The 19,835-nt window shown below is 45.2% G+C and overlaps 1 protein-coding gene across 1 annotated transcript in view; it reads left to right on the top strand.

The window, feature by feature from the left end:
• The window catches only part of HMGCS1 (3-hydroxy-3-methylglutaryl-CoA synthase 1), a 66,538-nt gene that overhangs the window by 21,243 nt on the left and 25,460 nt on the right, over positions 1-19,835 (top strand). Inside the window, exon 4 of the mRNA XM_085631209.1 lies at positions 4,875-5,039. Coding sequence (XP_085487335.1) covers positions 4,875-5,039 — 165 coding nt within the window. The remainder of the gene's footprint in view (positions 1-4,874; positions 5,040-19,835) is intronic.

The following is a 19,835-nucleotide window of genomic DNA, read 5'->3' as shown; positions in this document are numbered from 1 at the left end:
ACTCTCTGAATCACATGATGGCAAAGGTAACACCTATTTCAGAGTCGCTATTCTTAAAATCAGTATATTGGGCACATAAAAAAAATTACAAATGAAAGTCACCCACTTCTATTTTTTTTCCTACTTCTTTTCATTTATTTATTTTTTACATTTTAACAATTTGTTCATGTTTTTCCCCCAAATATAATATCTACACAAATTATCCCTTGCTGAATTCCCAAATTTTATCTGCTTTTTAGAAATGTATAGCTTTCCAGGTTCACCCAGACCACACCTGCAAGTGGGTCCGGGTGAACCATTGATTACAAGTTAGAAAAGTAAAAAAACTGCTGGTAGAAAAACTATTTTGGCTTAGTAAACCTTTCATTGATGCTAATACATGATGGCAATTTAATTCTTAATCAACATTTTTTTTCAAATGGAATCACAAATGTGTAAAAAAAAAAAAAGCTCAGCCCTGTGGGGCACACAGTAGCGGAGGGAGATGGAAAGAAACCTACGCAAAAAAAAATGGTTTAATACAGACCCCATTTATAATTTTTCTTTTGTAATAACATGAATGATAATAAAATACGTAATTGGCTTTTGCATCAGAATTGGTGCAGGCAGTCCAGGACCATATTCTTGGCACACCAGGTTGGAGCTATGGCCTAGTTTGGTAGACACTCTAACAAAACTCATTTCACTATTCCAGCTGTTAGTACTGTCATGCGCCTGGTTTTTTTTGTTCTTTTTTTTTTTTCTTTTTTTTTCTAATCTTTCCTCATAATGGCAAATTATGTTACTGAATGTAGAAGTTTGAAAATACTGCTTGCCTTTTCAATGTCTGCCATCTTTGCCCTAACACCACACAGGATAGGCAGCAACTGTAAGAAAGTGAAGTATTACGTAGTAATGCTGGTTAGGCTTCTCTAGGCAATACTATCCCAGTACCCCAAAGATGGTTGCTTAGACGTAGCTGGTGGGGAAGCAGGTGCAAAAAGTTGACAAGGCGACCACTGCTGTAAGCGATGCTTTGAAGTTCACTAATGTTGCACCAATGAGTAAAGACATTGGTTGCCTGGACTGGCCACCAACAAGCCTTGGCAGCGGTAAAGTCAGCAAGATGTCATTTTGATATCTGGAGGTCCAGGGGAAAATGATAGCCACCTGAAACTTGCTGGAGGTCAGAACTAAGTTTAACACAATGCACTGGACCAAGTTTAACACAATGCACTGGACCATCTACTTCTGGGGGATCCCTCGTAGGGCCTGATGGTCAGCGATTCTTTGGTCCTGGACGGCGTTTTTTACTTGCGGGCTGCAAGGGATTCGTGCCACTAGTCCAAGTGAGTCTGGGGTTGCCTTTGGATCTCTAAGGGGTCCCTCTGTCTGGGGGAACTGGTCTTTGCTCCGGGACGAGTCGCAGTAGTGCAGTATCAGTCTGTTTTTTGCCGCAGGTGCAGAGTATCACACCTATGTTTTGTGCAGATCCTGTTGTCGTAGACTCTGGTATCTTCTGTGTCCACTGTTGCAAGTCAGATCAGAACTGAGGTTCTGGTGCCAGGGGTTCCCTTTAAATCCTAGGTTTAGTGCTGTGGGTGAAAGTGGCCAATGAGCTACTAGCTCCAGCGGCTAATTCGCCCGAGGTTTTTTTACCCAGAACCCTCTCTATTCTACCACTTGTAAAAATGGCAATAGCCTTCCTTAGCTGTACAGACCAGGTAGCCCACCAGAGAGGTGTGGCTAGCCTTCTGGGGTTGTACAACTCCTAACTACATACATTTCCAGCCTCCCTTGGTGCAAATGTGCCTGGGGCAGGGGAAAGGCCGTTTTCTCCTTTGGGAGGCAGCCTGGTTGCATATCATAGGCCGTGTAAGCTTTGAAGCTCACTACCTTGATGTGCCACTTCACTAGCCATTCTGTGTCGGTGAGAAACGTGTGTCTCCTTCCCGTCAAGGCCATTGTTTCTGACAGCTGGGAGAGCTCACATCGCCTGGCAGGGGGCAGATTCCTTGGCAGCAGCTTGGGGCTGGTAGCCAGAGCACAGGAAAGGCTGGGGAAACCAGGTGGGCAACCTCTAAGGTAGCCACCTGGGTGCAGGCCACATGGACCTCGGCCTGAGAATCCTGTCGGGGTTGACGAGGCACGTTGTTTGATACCAAACATGACCTATTTCAGCAGTGTCATAATGGAGCTGCCAACCTGTGTGCCAGCCCATGTTATCCTGTAGACTACCTCTTATTGTAGCCTTTAATGGTAACGGCCACTATAGTGACATATGAGCTTGCACTTACATGTTCACATCTTCTTTATGGCTGTCTGGCATATATTAAAAATAGAGCTTTGACCTTGCCACACATGGTGAGGGCTGAGTTGAGTTTGGCAATTTGCACTGCGCCTGCAGTCTGCAATGGCAGGACTGCTGTCATCTGTTTACTTGGGCCACTCAGAGTGAAACGAACAGTGCTTCAGGTCCTGGTGACCCCTTTAACTCCCATTATCTGGGTACCACTGGTACCATGGACTTATAATTAGGTTACATTTCTTGCCAATTGAGATAGCAATCAATTCTCATGTATCAGTTTTAGGGAGAGAACACTGGCACTAGGGTTTGGGCAGCAGGCTCCAATGCATTTTCAGAGTCATAACCATCAGCATTGGAGTAAAAAGTGGGGGGTGACAATACAAAAAGGTGGGGGTAGGTGGAATTTTTTTATTTCTGCGGCAGGATTTGAGGAATTTAGTAATTACGTTTTACTCTTGTAACGTGGAATTACTAACAAATTACGCTGCTCCGATCCGTCGGCAGAACCAATTAATCAGTAGGACGCCAGCCTGGAGGGCATGATGCTTGCACTTTGGCGGGCATGCGGTATACCTGACTGAACACACTTAAGATGGCCATTGACTGCACTGGTCTAGTTAGTTGTATACTCCGAGAGTTGGTCATGTGATGACACAGATTTTATTGGGAGCTTCCTCCAATAAAAGTCTCCAAAGTGGGAAGAGTTGTTTGAACCCTCTGAGGCACTAAGTACATCAAAGAACACACGTCAGCGGGCAACCCTGTGAGGCTCATGTTCTCTTTTTACTTGAAAACCCTGTGCAATGCTTTCTGCAGGGGTGCCTAGTGGGACACCAACTACCAGGATAGCCGAAGGCAAGACCTCCTCCATGGCGTGGGTAGCACTCTCCTCGCACCATCGGTGCCGGCACACACCCATCCCGGCTGGTGCATGGCACGGCAGGGAAAGGCACAGATGGATGCAGACGCCGTCTCTAGGTAGCCCAGGAGCATGTGCCTGTCGCTGAAAACGTGGCTCAGGCAATCAGTTTTCAGTGTCCGTGACCCCTGAGGCTTCGCTATCGCCTGCAGCGCTCTGTTTGAAGACTAGCGTTGGGACAGACCCTACCGTGCAGCAGGTTCCACCCCAGTACACTGTGAAGACTGCAGATGGGACGAAACTTCGAGCATCAGCAAGTGCACAGCTTGTAGTTCAGCTTTACCCAGAGCCGTTCTAATCCATGTGTATTTATCTGTTTAGCCCATTACAGGCTCACTCTGTACCCACATTGCACACAAACATCCCTAGTGAGGGAGTGTGAAGATGAGTGGGTGGCCCATTGAGGGCGAGTATGGATCAGTGCGTGGCTCAGAGAAGGGGGCGTGTAGGTCCGTGCTGGGGGAGTATGCAGCCTAGAAGTGATGCTAGAGGGAACACATTTTGCGTATGTGACTGCAGCTGTTTCAAAGCACTAACCATCACCTCAAAGCGCTTGCGCACAAATTGGGTCAGCCACCTTAGTGATAGTCACTCATCCCTCCATATTGTGATCCAGCACTGCTGGATTGCTCCTTTCTCCTCTGTCTTTATCGAGCTTTTGCAACATGTTGCAGGTGTGGTGCTGCTTTGGGGCTTTCAGTATCGGGGCACTCCTTTGGGTGTAAACTGCAGCTCTTGGAGTATGTACAACCCCAGATAGAAACAGAAAACGTCTTCTGGAACTCTGGGAAATCCCCTCCGTGGTGGAGTCATCCGACACCGACCCCTGAATCATGCCCCCACTGAACATGCACATATTCATCTGTGCAACCTGTAAGACATGCAGACATCGTGAGCTTCTGAAACACCCTTTTCCCCACTGTCTGCACAGAAAATTTTCCCAAAATCTTACCGCCTGCTGGTCAAAACCCACTCCGTGCAAGGGTGGAGGAGAGGAGGTTGAAAGGAGCGCGTGTGTTTGTGCCTGTCCGCGTAAAACTCTGAGGTCCGCTCACTCCTACAGAAAGGGCACTTTCTTACAGCAACATTTTGAAAAGCTTGTAGTGCAGGCATCTTAGAAATAGTACAAAGAACACTAGTCTCCTTCTCACTTAGTCTGACAAGGGGATTGAAATCTAAATCTACCGGAAGAAGCCAAGTTTGACTTATTCAGTAGAAGCAAATTGATAGAGTTCATAACCTATAACATCTTGATTAGGAGTGCTAGCACTTGTCACCATGTGCCAATGAATTTGCAAGCAAATGTACAAAGGATAATTAGCTATTGGGTACCAAGACGCCCCACCGTCCAGGGAGCCTACCTTCTTTGTCGCAGTATTTTATATGCCACCTACGTTTAGGGTGTACCGTATTTATGGCAGCCGGTTCTATAGTCTAAACTTGCATTTCATGCAGCGTTGCAAAATTTGATCATGTGTCTCTAAAACTGTTGTAATTGGTTTCTCCATATTTTCTGCATACCCAACTAATCCCTCCCCTTTACATTGATTTAACTTTAGAGACTGTTTAACAGAAAGTCACAAAATATACTATAAAGATTTTAAATGATTTGCCGAACAAAGACCTCTGTTTCAATTTGCACTTTTTTTTTTTCTTTTCTTTTTTTAGGTCTGCGTGGAACACACATGCAGCATGCCTATGATTTTTATAAGCCAGATATGGTGTCTGAATATCCAGTTGTAGATGGAAAACTATCTATACAGTGCTACCTCAGTGCATTAGATCGCTGCTATTCCGTTTATCGGAAGAAAGTAAACTCCCAGAGAAGCAAAGGTATGTTTCTTTCAAATGAAAACTGTTGTATTGTGCCTGCATTATAAATATCTCTTAAGATTTGCCTTAGTTTTCAAAGAATCAATATTGCTGATTGTTTTGCATAGTAATTTCAGTATTTTTGCACAAAGTTCTTTTATTCTCAGTTCTTTGGGAATTCGCCTCTCTCCTAGTAGCATTTCCTAAGTGTGACTGATTGCTTTACAGTAGAGCATGCAAACACTTCAACCTTTCCCCATCCCAAATAAAATAGAACTTAATTTACACATCATGCAGTTAAAGGAAATTAAGGAGAGGGAGACTGCAATTTTAATAGAAGGTTGAATTTTATAATGTGATGGGCAATAAATAAAGTTATTGAATTCTTACAGAACAATACCCTAGAAAATGCCAATTATATGTGCTCAAGAGTTAGTTAAGGAGTATATATTTGCATGTTCTCTGCCCACTATCTGGTACCAACAGCACTGTATATTGTTTTCATCCTAATTGTATTATGCTAACGTTTAGTCAACAGTGCTGTGAAATATCAGATAAAAGGTTTTGTTCAATAATTCCCCAATTTGGAAATTCTGAAAACTCCGATGATCCCATGGAGTGTGTTTATTTGAGAGACTTTTAAATTTTAATAACAAAACTCGATTTTATATTCACTTGCCTTGTTGCATACAAATAGTGTCTTGCCATGGGTTGATGAAATGGGATCAAATTTCCTGGTATTGCTGTCTGTACATTGCAGCTTCTCCAGTTTCTGGTGTTTGTCATATGAGAATCAGAGCTTTGTATGGTCTTTTGTTTTGCAGTCAGGCCTGCACTGCACAGTTCTAGTGTTACTGATCTGTGCAATCCAACTTGGCCTGTATTTACAAACAAGCCTTTACTATCACTTTGTGTAATTATTTGTGGTCCGACAGAAACATTTGTTTTGGGTGTCTTTACTTTTCAAGTCTGACTTGTGATTCATCTTTGCTCATAGACTGCTTTCCTGCATAGGAAGATTTTGAGTCTTCTAAAATAAGATTATTTTTTTTAAAGTGTTAAATTGTGTTTCAAAATATGGACTAACTTTATAGCTGTAAACTGACATATGGCGCTCAATCTACCCTGAACAAAGAGACTTCTCCTATTATTAACAGGTCCATACACTACACACAAGAATTGATTTATTTTTATGTAGCTTAATATTCTGAGGGGAAATTCTTATTTCCGAATGTTTAATCAAAACAATTTTGAATTGTGGCCCTCTGAAATTGATACTAGTTAGGGATGAGTTCCCATCCAGAACCCCGACATGGAGGCATGAGCCTGTGGACCTGCTTAATGCTCAATATAGAAAGATGCTCCAGACTGTGATTAGTTTACTGAGGTGGAAGCCAGCACTGTCAGGGACCCCATAGTTGAGTGGAAGGCATTAAAGGGAGTATAAGAGGCAGTTGTGTGGGAATGACATATGTGGTGACATGAGAATTAGGGAGATCAGTGATTTTGAAAAGTACATTGAAATACTTTAAATTGAAAGCTGTTACTGACGCTGCTGAATGTCTCCAACATGAGAAAAGATTACAGATAGTTCTTCGTTGGACTGGGCCGTCATGACTACAGGTCATATATAACTAAGAAATATAGGGAAGGTGATAAAGCTGACAGGATGCTTGCCTAGCTGATTATCTCTGACAGAACACAGACTCCCACTACTGTGCTTCTAACCAAGAATAATATTGCGTTTGTCAGCCCCAGGAGTTTTCTGCTGCAAACAGCACTACAATTGAACCTCGACTACTGAAGGTGTTTTAGACCTCCAAAGAGGCGATGTACTCCCTTGAAATCCGCCCTTTATCTATGCTGAACATATAAGATGTTGGCTAAATTACAGGTTATGTTAGTTTATATTGTAGAGCGCCAAATCACCAATAGGTCTCTAGGTGCTAGCAACATAGACCAAGAACCCGGGGATCCCTTAGTCCCACTGATACTCCACGCACAAAGAGATGGATTATGCGAAAGCCTCAGTAAACTGGATGGTCTTAAGTTTCCTCCTGAACAGGAGCATGGTGGCTTCCCTGCGCATAGTATCCGGTAGCTTGTTCCAGATCTGGGGAATCGCAACTGAAAAAGCCCGCCCCCCCAATGTAGCTCTGTTAAAGCGTGGGCAGGCCAACAGGCTCGCCTTGGATGACCGGAGGCAATGTCCGGACACGTAGGGCTGCAGACGGTCTTTGATGTAATGGGGTGCCTCTCCACATAGTGCTTTATGTGCAATGCACAGGCCCTTGAACCCGACTCTCTGCTTGATAGGAAGTCATTGTAACTGTTGTAACAGATGGGTAGATTGCGCTCTCCCTGGCAGTTTAAAAATCAGCCTTGCCGCATCATTTAAAACCACCTGGAGTTTCCCCAGGAGTTTGTTAGGGAGCCCTGTGTATACTGCGTTACCGTAATCCAAGCGTGACACAATAAGTGCCGTCACGACGGTACGCATGGTGGAAAATGTCAACAGGGTCCCAAGCTTCCATAGTTGCCGCATCAGGCCAGTACAACTCCCCACCACAGCAGACACCTGACTGGTTAGTTAAATGAGTGTCCAGTTTGATACCCAGGCTCTTCACGGCTGGCACCGGTGTCGGGGTGGTGCACAACTCTTGAGGCAGAAGAGGCTAGACCAAGGTGAAGCATCTGTTGTGAGAGCAAGCACCTCTGTCTTATCGGGGTTTACCTTAAGTGAGTTGACAGTTTTCCAGTTCATAGTAAGCCGGAGGATATTCTGAACATTGAGCTGTACCTGAGGAGAATTATCAATTCGTACAATTAACTGAGTGTCATTGGCGTAGTTAAACACTTGACAAACCAATTTTGCCAGTACTTCTACCAATGGCTGGAGGTAGATATTAATAGCAGGGGGGATAGCGCAGAGCCCTGGGGAAACCCATGCCCCCCCCCCCCCCCAATGCAAGACACCCCGTCTGGACCTACATTCTCCTAGTTGGACCATTTAAGATAGATCCTCGAGGAAGGAGGTATTCCATTTGAGGAATGTCCCGGTGACTCCCAGCCGCCGGACACGGGCCAACAACTGCGCGTGGTTCCCCGTGTCAAAACGCGGCAGAGAGATCGAATAGTATCAATGCTGAGGGGTTATTCTTATCGGCTGCAAGCCTCAATTTATCTTGCACCGAGAGCATCACCAACGCAGTGCTGTTGTGGGCCCTAAGTCCTGCTTGTCGTGTATGAAAAGAAGAGAGAACTCTAAGCACATATTGCTCGAGAACTTTGGCCAGGAAAGGAAGTCGGCAAATTGGTCTTAAGTTTTTCAGGTTGTTGGTATCCGCCCCAGCTTTTTTCAGCAATGGAATCACCGTGACTTCCTTAAATTTGTGAGGTACATTCCTAGTGGCCAAGGAGAGGTTTAGTAGTGACAACACCTCTGGTTCTACTGCCGGAATAACAGGTGAATAGACTTGCTCCATTTACGCCTTTATGCCTGTACTCTGAATCAATCTTGTTTCATTCTAGGCAGAAGCACACCACTGAACACCCATAGACTTCTCTATTTGGTTAACAACCCACTTTTGGGAGTGGGTGAGCTAGTGGTGGAGGAGGACTTTTATATGCACAAACTCAACAGTAAGTGTCTGGAACTGCAGGGTTGTTTCGGAGGCCTCTACTGTTTGCTTTGGCTATGAAGCCTCTGGTGGCCATGCTAAGGGTGGGGAGGAGGCGGTCAGAAGCGTGACATTTTTCAGTCACATGCATGTCCTACGCAGATGATGACCTGCTATCTCTTGGTAACTCTATTGACGATCTCACTGTGTATCTTGTTCATTTGGACAGGTTTGGTACTTAGGACTCCCCTTTAATAAAAACAAATCCTGAATATTTTAAAACTCAATAACAGCAAGGTGATGGATAGAATGGTTGAATTAAGCTCGATCACTGGCAGTCACTCTGGGCCACTACATCCCTTTACGCCCACCAGCCACTCTAGACATATACCAGCCTTCAAATCAGTACCAACTCTGCTCCTCCTACAAAAAGCTTATCCTGATCTGCCAAGCGAGAACCCCTCCCGCCCCCCCCCCCCCCCCCCCCCCACCACCAGAAGGGACCACGAGCAACCCAGACCAGTTTCGACCTACATGGGTCTCATCAGTCTGGTATAGCTTGAGCCCTATGGCACAGAGAGAATGGGACGCACCTCTGGGCATACTAATCGCGCATAATGTGTAAACTGCAACAACATCACTTTTTTTTGATTTTTAAATATGTTTCTATTCTAAAACCCAATATATTTAACAACAACAATGACCTACCAGCCCTCCCATTGCGATGGAGCCTGTGATCCGTTACATAACTAGGGGGTTCAGATTTTTCATGATGACTATGACCTACTTGACCGGATTGCTGCATGCAGCCAAACCTTGCTGGAAAAGATGCCCCATGCAAACTAAAACAGAGGTGGCGTACTCTCCTAAGCTGCCCCTGTGGTTGCATCTTCTGTTTTGCATGTTTGGGGATCAACCTTGAGATGGTAGTCCTGGAATTTGGCTGATATTATGGTGGACCTATAGGACAATGACAAATTCCTAACATTTGATCCATTAAGGTAAGACACACAAATACTGGTGTGTCATTATCTCATGTGGGGTTCTGACCAGACCAAGTCGGTCTAGAAGCAGCAGGGGGGGGTGAAGGGGGGAAGAGTTTGAGCCATCCACGCATGCTACTATTCAAACTGCGAGGACACACAGCAGGACCACAAAAGCAGCCACCCTTCTATATATCGGTCTTCTCCAGCTGACAAAAATGTAGATTTTGGCACTAAGAGTAGTGGATATGCAACCTGAATATGCAATTTGCTTAAATAGTTGTCCGAGATGATTAAATACCCAAGGAGAGTATTGCAAGATTCAAACTGATTCAATTTAAAATTCTCCACAGCGCGTATCTGACTCTATGTAATCTACACAGAATGTATACAACTGCCTAGAGCGAATACACTAGATGCCACCAGATGTAGCCCATATGTTTTAGACCTGCTCGGAACTGACTCACTTTCGGAAATCGATATGGCAGCTGGTGCAGGAAGCTGTAGGTTGGGATTACTCATTCATTTGATTTCAACATACTGGGCCTCTATAAAACAGTGAAGAGTTAAAAACTGGAGCACAGCTTTGCTGATCTATCTTGGCTGCTTGTTAAGTCCGGTACGGTAACTATGGCTTAAAAATCATCTGCCTCCAATGAAGTATGCATGGAAGAAAGAATTAATAATACCCTCTATGCTGCAGCAACTAGGTGGGGTAAAAGTGGGTCTCGCGGTGTGGGATGAAATGATCGTAAACTGAAATCAAAGACTGATGATAGACCTCCTTAGGTGACCTGTGAATTAGTAACAAGAGGATGGAGTATGAACCGAGGAAGTGCAGATGGGTGCCTTTACATACAAATTACCCAAGCTAATACTTTAGGACCTAGGTCCCAAACGTCATCGGGTGACTGAACGCTAATTCCCCCCACTCTGCTGAAACCCCCAGATACAGCACGAACTCATGGGATCGGGTTCCATTCATTGCAAGACAAAAGATACATGCATAGCTCTTCTCCTAGTTGTAAACTTATTTAAATATATATATTTCCCTATCTATTACCACTTTAATTAATGGGTACCACTTGAAGAAAGTGGTAATAGGAACTGTCCTATTGCTTACCAATTTCTAAGGTCCTGACACTGAGAACAGCCAAAGTAGAGTAAAAACAATATGGCTGCCTTTTCATTCTCTAAAACAGCCATTTGCCAATTATATACTGTACGCTACTCCACTGTACAACAGTCTGCTCAACACCGCTCCACTCTACGCCATCACACTGTACACAACTCCACTATACACAAGTCCACTCCACGCTATTGTACTGTATGCAATTCCACTCTATGCCTCTTCAGTATACTCCACTTGGCTATACGCTACTCCAGTACATGCTATTCCACTCTACTATTTGCTACTCCACTCTACGCCGCTTCATTCTACGCTGTTCAATTGACCCAGCTCCGATGTACGCCACTGCACTATATGCTATTACAGTCTGCGCCACTCCATTCTATGCCACTCCACTTTAGGCTACTCCACTATACACTATTACACTCTACGCCACGCCACTGCACAACACTCCACTTTACGCCACTCCACCATATTACACTGTGCACAACTCCACTCTACGCCAGTCCGCTCTATGCTATTACACTGTATGCAGCTCCACTCTACGTCTCTTCAGTGTACGCCATTCCGCTGTACGCCATTCCGCTGTATGCCACTCCACCATACGCTATTCCAGTATATGGTATTCCATTGCGCACCATTCCACTCCACTCCACTGTATGCTACTCCACTCTACGCCATGCCCGTGTATTCTACTTCACTCTACCCTACTCCATACTGGGCTATTCCCTTAGATGCAACTCCACTGTATTCTATTACACGCTACCCCATTCCAGTATACCACTCTAGTCTGCACCACTTCGCTGTACGTCACTGCATTGTACGTTACTCCACTATATATTATTACACTTACAGCACTCCACTGTACGCTGCTACACTATACACCACTCCACTGTACCCCTCTCCAGTCTACGCTACTCCACACTACGCTGTTTCCCTTTATGACTCTCCAGATCTGGCTCCACGCCGGGTCCGAGCCAGATTTATCATGGCCTCCATTCCAGGCTTTGCCATCTCCAAATCGGACCGTCCTTTAAAGAAGGGTGGAGGACTAGCAAATATGTCAGGAACACCTGAAAGTCTCCACCGAGCCCTTACGAGCGGCACCGAGCTGTGAAGCGCTGGTCTTTAAAATTGCCCTGACTAGTCAGTATTCCTTAACGGGGTACTACTGTATAGACCCCCAGGTCCTAGTACTGCTTTCCTGCACAACAGCAGTCAACTGCTGGACATTAAGTCCACTTTTACGATTTTACCATCTTGGGAGACTTTAACCTCCACCTCGAAAATGCAGCATCTAAAGACGCAGCTGCTTTCACTGATCTCCTGGGAGGTGCGGGCCTCCTATTACTAGTGAATAGCCCTACCCATAAGGCTGGTCATGCTCTGGATGGCATTTTTTGACAACCCCTATCTTAAAATCTAATCTATTATCCCTCTAGCATGGTCGGACCACTCAGCTGTGATGTTCAGTATCGGCCCAGAAGCAGCAGTTGAGCTGGCACCGCCCTCTGTGGACAAATCGTTGAAACGCCCTTGGCACAAAATTACCCCAGAAACTCTCTAGACCCACCTGTACTACTCTAAACCAGGGCTCCCAGATGACCTGGATGAGGCCACCAATACCTACCACAATTGGATTACCAATAACTTGAATATCATAGCACCTCTAAAAACCATAACCAATACAAGTACCTCCCTTCGCCAAGCCATGGTTTGACGATGGCTTGAGACCACAGAAACAAGTTTGTCGAAGGCTAGAAAGGAAATGGCGTACCCATTAGGATCCCTGATGACAAGATCCTTTATAAAAAATCCATTGTGTAATACAAAACAAACATTCTAACCACTAAAACATGCAATTTCTCTTCAATTAGGACATCCCTTAATTCTTCCAAATAACTCTTTTCTATAGTACAGAAGTTGAGTAAACTCTCCGTACAGTAAAACGCAGGTGTAGATCAAGAATTCTGCAATCTGCTAGCAGATATCTTTCAGGCAAAAGTTAAAGCAGCTTCGGACTCCTTTTCCTCCACCCATCGGGTGGCAGGAGTGTGCACTGAGGGACCTACCCCTGCCACTAAGTAGGGATTAAACGGTTCAGACACCCCAGTAGTCATTATCCCTAGTTTTAACGTTTTTAATCCCATTTCGGATTCACAGGTTATGACTATTCTCAGTCAGACGAGATCTGGATCGTCCTTTGCAGGGGACCCAACGAACACCCGTCGATTTCAACACTGTATGCGCGAAGTTGTAAACTGGATGTCCCAAAACTGTCTTTGGCTGAACACCGGGAAAACTGAGCTGCTTCTCTTTGGGTGCAATATCTCCTTTTGGACACCAAGCTGGTGGCCACAGGAGATGGAAGGAATCCCCAATCCAGTTACGAAGGTGAAAAACTTAGTAGTCTACTTCGACACCAAGCTGTCCTTCGAAGGGCAAATCAATGCGGTCACCTCTTAATGCATTTTCATGATCAAAACTCTCCAGAAAGAGTTACCTTTTATTCCATTAGAGCTTCAGAAAGCTGTGGTTGCGGCACTTATCCTGTCAAAGTTGATTACTGCAGTGGGCTATTTCTCTATATACTATCACGATCCCTCGGCAAAATGCAGGTCCTCCAAAATGCAGCAGTCCGTCTACTGCTTGCTATCCTGAAACATCAATCAGTGGCCCATGCCCTCCCAATTTTGCACTGGTTACCAGTCAAAAGACGTATCAAATGTAAGGCTCTTTGCATATCCTTTAAAACTCTCCATGGACTTGGCCCGACTATTTCACATGTAGTTTCAGGTGGTATGTCCCAGAGAGGTATCTCCGCTCAGAGACCTCCTCCAATCTAGTAATCTCTACCGCCAATACTGCCTCATTGGCTGTTCAATAACTAGCACGAACGCACCAAGCCAGCATCACCCCCCCCACCCCCCTCCTCCCCTGGTTTAGCCAATACTACAGAGCTGCCGCGCCTAGACACCCTCGGGTGTTAGCGCGCGTTACAAATCTAAATTTCATTCACGGTACGCTACTCCACTCTATGCTACTCAAGTTTACTCTCCTCTACTCTATATAACTCAACTCTACAAAACTCAACTACTCTCTATGCCACTCTACTAGACTGTATTCCACACTATCTCCTACACTCCTCTATCCAAATTTGCACTCAACTCTATGCCCTTACACTTTAATGTACAACTCTACAACCGTTTTCAACACTTTATAACAGGGCAGTCTACTCTACTGTATAAGATGCAGCTCCAGTTTTTAAGTTTCCTCTACTGTACTGCTCTGTATGCCACGCCACTCTATGCAAATCCACTGTACTCTACTCCACTCTGTGCCTTTCCACTGTACACTAGTCCACTCTACGCTATTCCACTCTATTCCACTCCACTGTACAGTATTCCACTGTGCGCTATACCACTGTATGCTACTCCTCTTTACAGTAATCCACGCTACACAGCTCCATTGTATGACACACTCCTCCACTCTGTATGACTCCACTCTATAAAAGTCTACAACACTTCAGGGTATTCTGTAACATTATACTCCACTCCATCCCAGTACACTCCGCTGTTCAACTCTATACTCCAATCTATGCCTGTTAACTCCAATATACAACACTCTATTTCACTGTATAACTCTTTTTAACATGACCCAGCACTCTACTGTATGAGACCCCACTCCAGTTTATAGCAGTTTATTCACGATGCAAGTACATTCCACTCCATGCCACTCTACAACACACCAATACACCCTATTGTACTTTACTCCACACTACGTTACTCCCCTCAACTCTACTCACGTTACTTTACCTCCCGCTATGCTACTATACAATCCACTCTATGCAGATCCATTGTTTCACACACTATTGTACTCTATGCAACTCCACTCTACAACACTGTACATCACTCTACTCCTGTCTATACCTCTTCATTCCATTGTACTATACTGTATGCCACTGTACAATACTCGACTCCATTCTACTCGTAAGATACTCTAGTCTGCTATAAGATACTGTACGGAACTCTTTGTATGCCACTGCACCCCACTTTACTCTACTCTGACAAAGTTCTCCATACTATTCCATTACTCTACTGTGCGCCGCTTCACACCTACGCAACTCCATGCCATTGTACTGTATAACACTGTATGCCAGTTCACTGTACCACACTCTACAGCACTGTACACCACTCCACAAACCCAAAAATCAACTAAACTGTAAGCCACTCAACTCTTATGCAGTCTACATCACTTTCCAATACGGTATGACACCCTACTACACTTTACTATACAACATGGTACTCCAATGTATGACACTTTACTCAACTGTATGCTTCGCCACTCCACTCTACTGAACACCACACCAGTATAGTCTGACATTTGACTCCACCCTACACTACCTTACTCCATAGTCCTTCACTCTCTATACTCCACTCTACTACTCTTTATCACACTGTACCCCACTGTACTATACTTCATCGTACGCCCTTCACTGTCCAACACTCCACTGTATGCAACTCCACTTTACAACACTGCACTACACTCTGACACGCTGCTCTACCCTATGCCCATCAACTCTATGCCACTGTATAACACTGTACGGCATTTGACGACTTGCCACTCAACTTCACTCTTCGATCTGCCTTTCCACTATGACACGGCACTCCACAAAACTCTCATCCAGTGTAGTCTACGACACTCCACTTGACAATACTCTACTCTGACACTTTACTTCACCCTACTCTAAAACACTATACTCCACTCTAACAGTTTACTAAATCTTACTCTACTGTTCGACATGCCATTCCACTGTACAACTCGCTGTAGTCTAAGATACTTGACTCTGTTATGAGACACCATGCCATTACACTATATAACACTTTTGTACAGTGTATGCTACACTCCTAAACTCTACTTGATTCCAAGCTACAGTACTCCAGTTTATGACAATAGACTTTACAACACTCTGGTCCACTGTACTGTATGAAACTCCACATAACTCTCCACTTGCGACAATGAACGATATGAAACACATTTTTATTTAAGTTTGTTTTTTTAACCATTGAAATTTAACAAAAAAAGGTTAAAGCTTAGTTATAGTTAGAAAACTTATGTTCGAGGCATGTGAGCTGTAGATCACGTGCTTTGCATACTCCTGCCATCTAGTGTTTGGTCCGGATGTTTGCAAGTTGTTTTTCTTCGAAGAAGTCTTTCCAGTCACACGTTAGGTGACGCCTCCTTTTGGTGATAGTGCACCTGGGCATTGACTTCATTGCTAGATTGTTTTTTCCGCCATCGTGTTCGAACGTGTATAGCTGCGCTCCGGTTCGAAGCAGTTCTTCGGGTTTCCCTCAGGGCACAATCCACGCGTAACCCACGTCTCCGTGTTTTGTACCTATTCAGAACCTCTATTTCAATCAAAACACTTCAGGAAGGCCTGATCAAGTCTGTGCATCTCGCAGTCGATGGAACGGACTCTATGCAAATTCTGTCCTCTATGCTACGCCAAGTACCCGCGCACCTGCTCACACGAAGTGTGCAACTTGTGCTCGTCTCCGGAGCACAACGAACAGGACTGCGACGTGTGCAGATCGTTTAGATCGAAGAAAATGCTCCGCAATCGTCTGGCTCGACCGCGAAATGCAGAGTCAAAACGTCGAATACACGCCGGACATCTTCAGTGAAGGATCCGAGCACGAATTTGACGCGCAAGGTGCTGAACAAGAACTCTCTTCTATTCCGGAATCTGACTCGAGATGGAAGAAGACTTGCCACAAGGTCAACGTCCTGGGGGAACTGAACACCCCTTGCTCCAAAATCCAAATCAGCCCAAGCAGAAGGCTTTGGTTCCACCACCAATGTCCCGCAATCCGGCTCGGCACTGAAACACGCCACTAAGCCTTCCGGCTCGGATCGAGTTGGCCAAAGACCTGCTCAGAGCCGAAACATTCAAGCTCAAAGCCGAAAACCGCCTCAGAGCCGAAATCCTTGATGCCAAAATCAAAGATTGTTTCGGCACCAAAAAGTAATTCCACCCCGGTACCGAAGTCCTCCGTGCCGAAACCGAAAAACTTTCCTCCGAAGCTGCTGGATCCAATTCATGATGCCCCAACACCCGAATTGGATCCAAAACAAAAGGAGCTCTATATAAATCCAGATACAGGACGTGTCCTTACTAAACCACCTAAGAAACCCCAAACTTGAGTCAAAGGACACACCTTGTATTCCTTTGAAGCGGAAGAATGTAGGTACTGACCCCTCTCCTCCTCTTTCTCCACCACGTTCCCCCTACTGCACCTTCACCACCATTGGAGCATTTATTCATTACACCAACTAACTCTCCACCACCACAACCACCTGATGATGATGGGGATGGGGGGAGGGGGCATGGGGGGAGGGGGCAAGTTTTTACCAGTAGATCCCTGGAAGAATTACAACACTGATTCACCCACAGATAACCACCCAGATCTTTACCCTGTAAAGCCTTCCCCCTCCTCACGACAATGTAGGATACCTAGAATTACTTGCTAGAGCGGCACAATATCATGGAGTACCGTTACACAAGGAATCTCTTGAAGATTTCTTATTTGAAACACTCTGTAGCATACAAAGGGCTAGCCAGACTCTACCTATGCTAAAAGGAATGTTGAGACATGCTGATGATATCTTTAAAGACCCTGTGTGCGCTCGTATTCTCACTCCCAGAATAGACAAAAAATATAAGCATGCTCCCACTGAGCCGGCTTTTATTAAAGGGCAGTTACCACTAGGTTCTTTAGTTGTTTCTAATGCCCATAAACGGGCCCACTCACAAACTACAAGGGATGCTCCCCCTCCAGACAGAGTCAAAACTACTTGACGCCTCTGGCAAAAGAGTAGCCACTCAAGAAGCAAATCATTGGTGCTTTGCCAACACCCCAGCCCTACTAGCCAGGTATGATAGGGCACACTGGGATGAAAGGGAGCAATTGCTCCAATATCTCCCAGATGAGCATGAAGCGAAAGCTCAAGATTTAGTGCAGGAAGGGAAGCTCTTCTCCAATTCCTCAATTAGATGCGCTTTAGATGCTGCAAACTCCGCAGCTAGAGAGATCAACACTAGTGTGTTATTAAGAAGGCATGCATGGTAGAGGATTTCTGGTTTCAAACCTGAAGTCCAACAGGCTAATTTAAATACTCCATTTGAAAAAGAGCATCACTTCAGGCCGGTTGTAGACAAGTCATTGGAGGAAATGAAAAAAGATACAGAAGTAGCCAAATCTATTGGAGCTCTGCAGTCCCTTTCTAATCGTGATTCTTTTAGTCACTCCTATCGTGGAGGGTCAAAAACTATGTCCTCCGATAATACTGTCGCCTCGTACAGAGGCAACAATCGATCTTCCTCTACAAGAGGCTTCTTTAGAGGAGGACACAGAGGTAACAATGGCAAAGGTTCCGCACCACGTAATTCCCGCCCTCCCCCAACAAGCAGTGACTTGCCTACACTTCCTCTCGACACCCCCCCCCCCCCCGATCATTTAACACCTGTCGGGGGACGTCTTCTACAATTACTCCCTATTTGGCAATCTATTACCACAGACAAATGGGTGTTAGGAATTATCCAACATGGTTATTGCCTTGAGCTTATCAACGATCCTCCAAACATTCCACCATGCTTTGACAAAATGTCACCAGAACATTTGCACCTACTCGAACAAGAAGTCCAATCTCTCTTGCTCAAAGGAGCCATAGAGCCTGTACCGTTACAATATTAAGGGTCAGGTGTGTACTCCCTGTATTTTCTAGTTCCCCAAAAAGACTGTTCCGAGACCTATTCTGGACCTCAGAGAACGAAACCTCTACATACAATCAGAGCATTTCCACATGGTAACACTTCGACAACTGCTCCCACTTCTACAGCAGGGCGACATTGTCTACGCTAGACAGCAGGACGACTATGTCTACGCTAGACTTAAAAGATGCATATTTCCACATTCCAATTCATCCCACTCATCGCAAATACCTCAGATTCATGATAGCAGGTCATCGCTACCAATTCAAAGTACTACCGTTTAGAGTCCCCACTGCTCCCAGGGTATTTGCCAAATGCCTGTCAGTAGTCGCAGACCATCTGAGAAGGCAGCACAGCCACGTCTTCCCATACCTGGCTGACTGGCTCATCAAAGCCAGCACTTGCCAAATGTGTCTCCAACACACTCAAACCACTATTCACTTACTTCACCAAATAGAGTTCACAGTGAACGCGTTGAAGTCTCATCTACAGCCTTCCAACACACAACTTACCTGGGAGCCACCATAGACGCTCAAAGAGCTCTAGCCTTTCCCAGTACAGCCAAAATTCACATTATTCAGTCCCTTCTCACTCAGTTTCAGCCAAATCAATGATGCAACTGCTGGAAATGATGGCGTCTTGCTTCGTAATTGTTCCCCACGCAAGACTTCACATGCGCCCCCTTCAAGAATGCTTAGCAAGTCAGTGGAACCAGTCGCAGGGTCAGTTAACCAATCTAGTGTTGGTAGATGGCGCACCCATCCCTCTCTGCAGCGGTGGAACCCACAAAATGTATCCAATGGGCAGCCTTTTCTCGACCCAGTTCCAGAGACCGTGCTAACAGCAGACGTATCGCTCACTGGTTGGGCACTCACCTACTAAGTCACACAATCCAAGGATTATGGAGCCTAAAGTACAAGAGTCTCCATAAATCACCTAGAGCTACCAGAAGTGTTTCTAGCACTCCGAGCTTTTCAAACTCCCCTAATAGGGAAAGCGGTCCTAGTACTCACAGACATGACTGTTATGTACTATATACAGAAACGAGGCGGGACACACACTCCAACTCTCACGCCTAGCACAAGCCACTTGGAAATGGGCTTTATACCACAAAATGTATCTCCTGGCAGAACATCTTCCAGGAGGAAACAATCAGATTGCAGACCTTCTCAGCAGAGAGAGACAGCAAATCCTCAAGTGGGAACTTCATCCCCATATTCTTGTTCCCGATTTCCAGAAATGGGATTTCCTCACATGGACCTGTTCGCCACAGCTCAAAATGCAAAGTGCCCAAGCTACGCCTCCAGATTC

This window comes from Triturus cristatus, chromosome 2_1, assembly GCF_964204655.1.
Source record: "Triturus cristatus chromosome 2_1, aTriCri1.1, whole genome shotgun sequence".
Classification (NCBI taxonomy): domain Eukaryota; kingdom Metazoa; phylum Chordata; class Amphibia; order Caudata; family Salamandridae; genus Triturus; species Triturus cristatus.
This window is presented reverse-complemented; position numbering and strand designations above follow the sequence as displayed.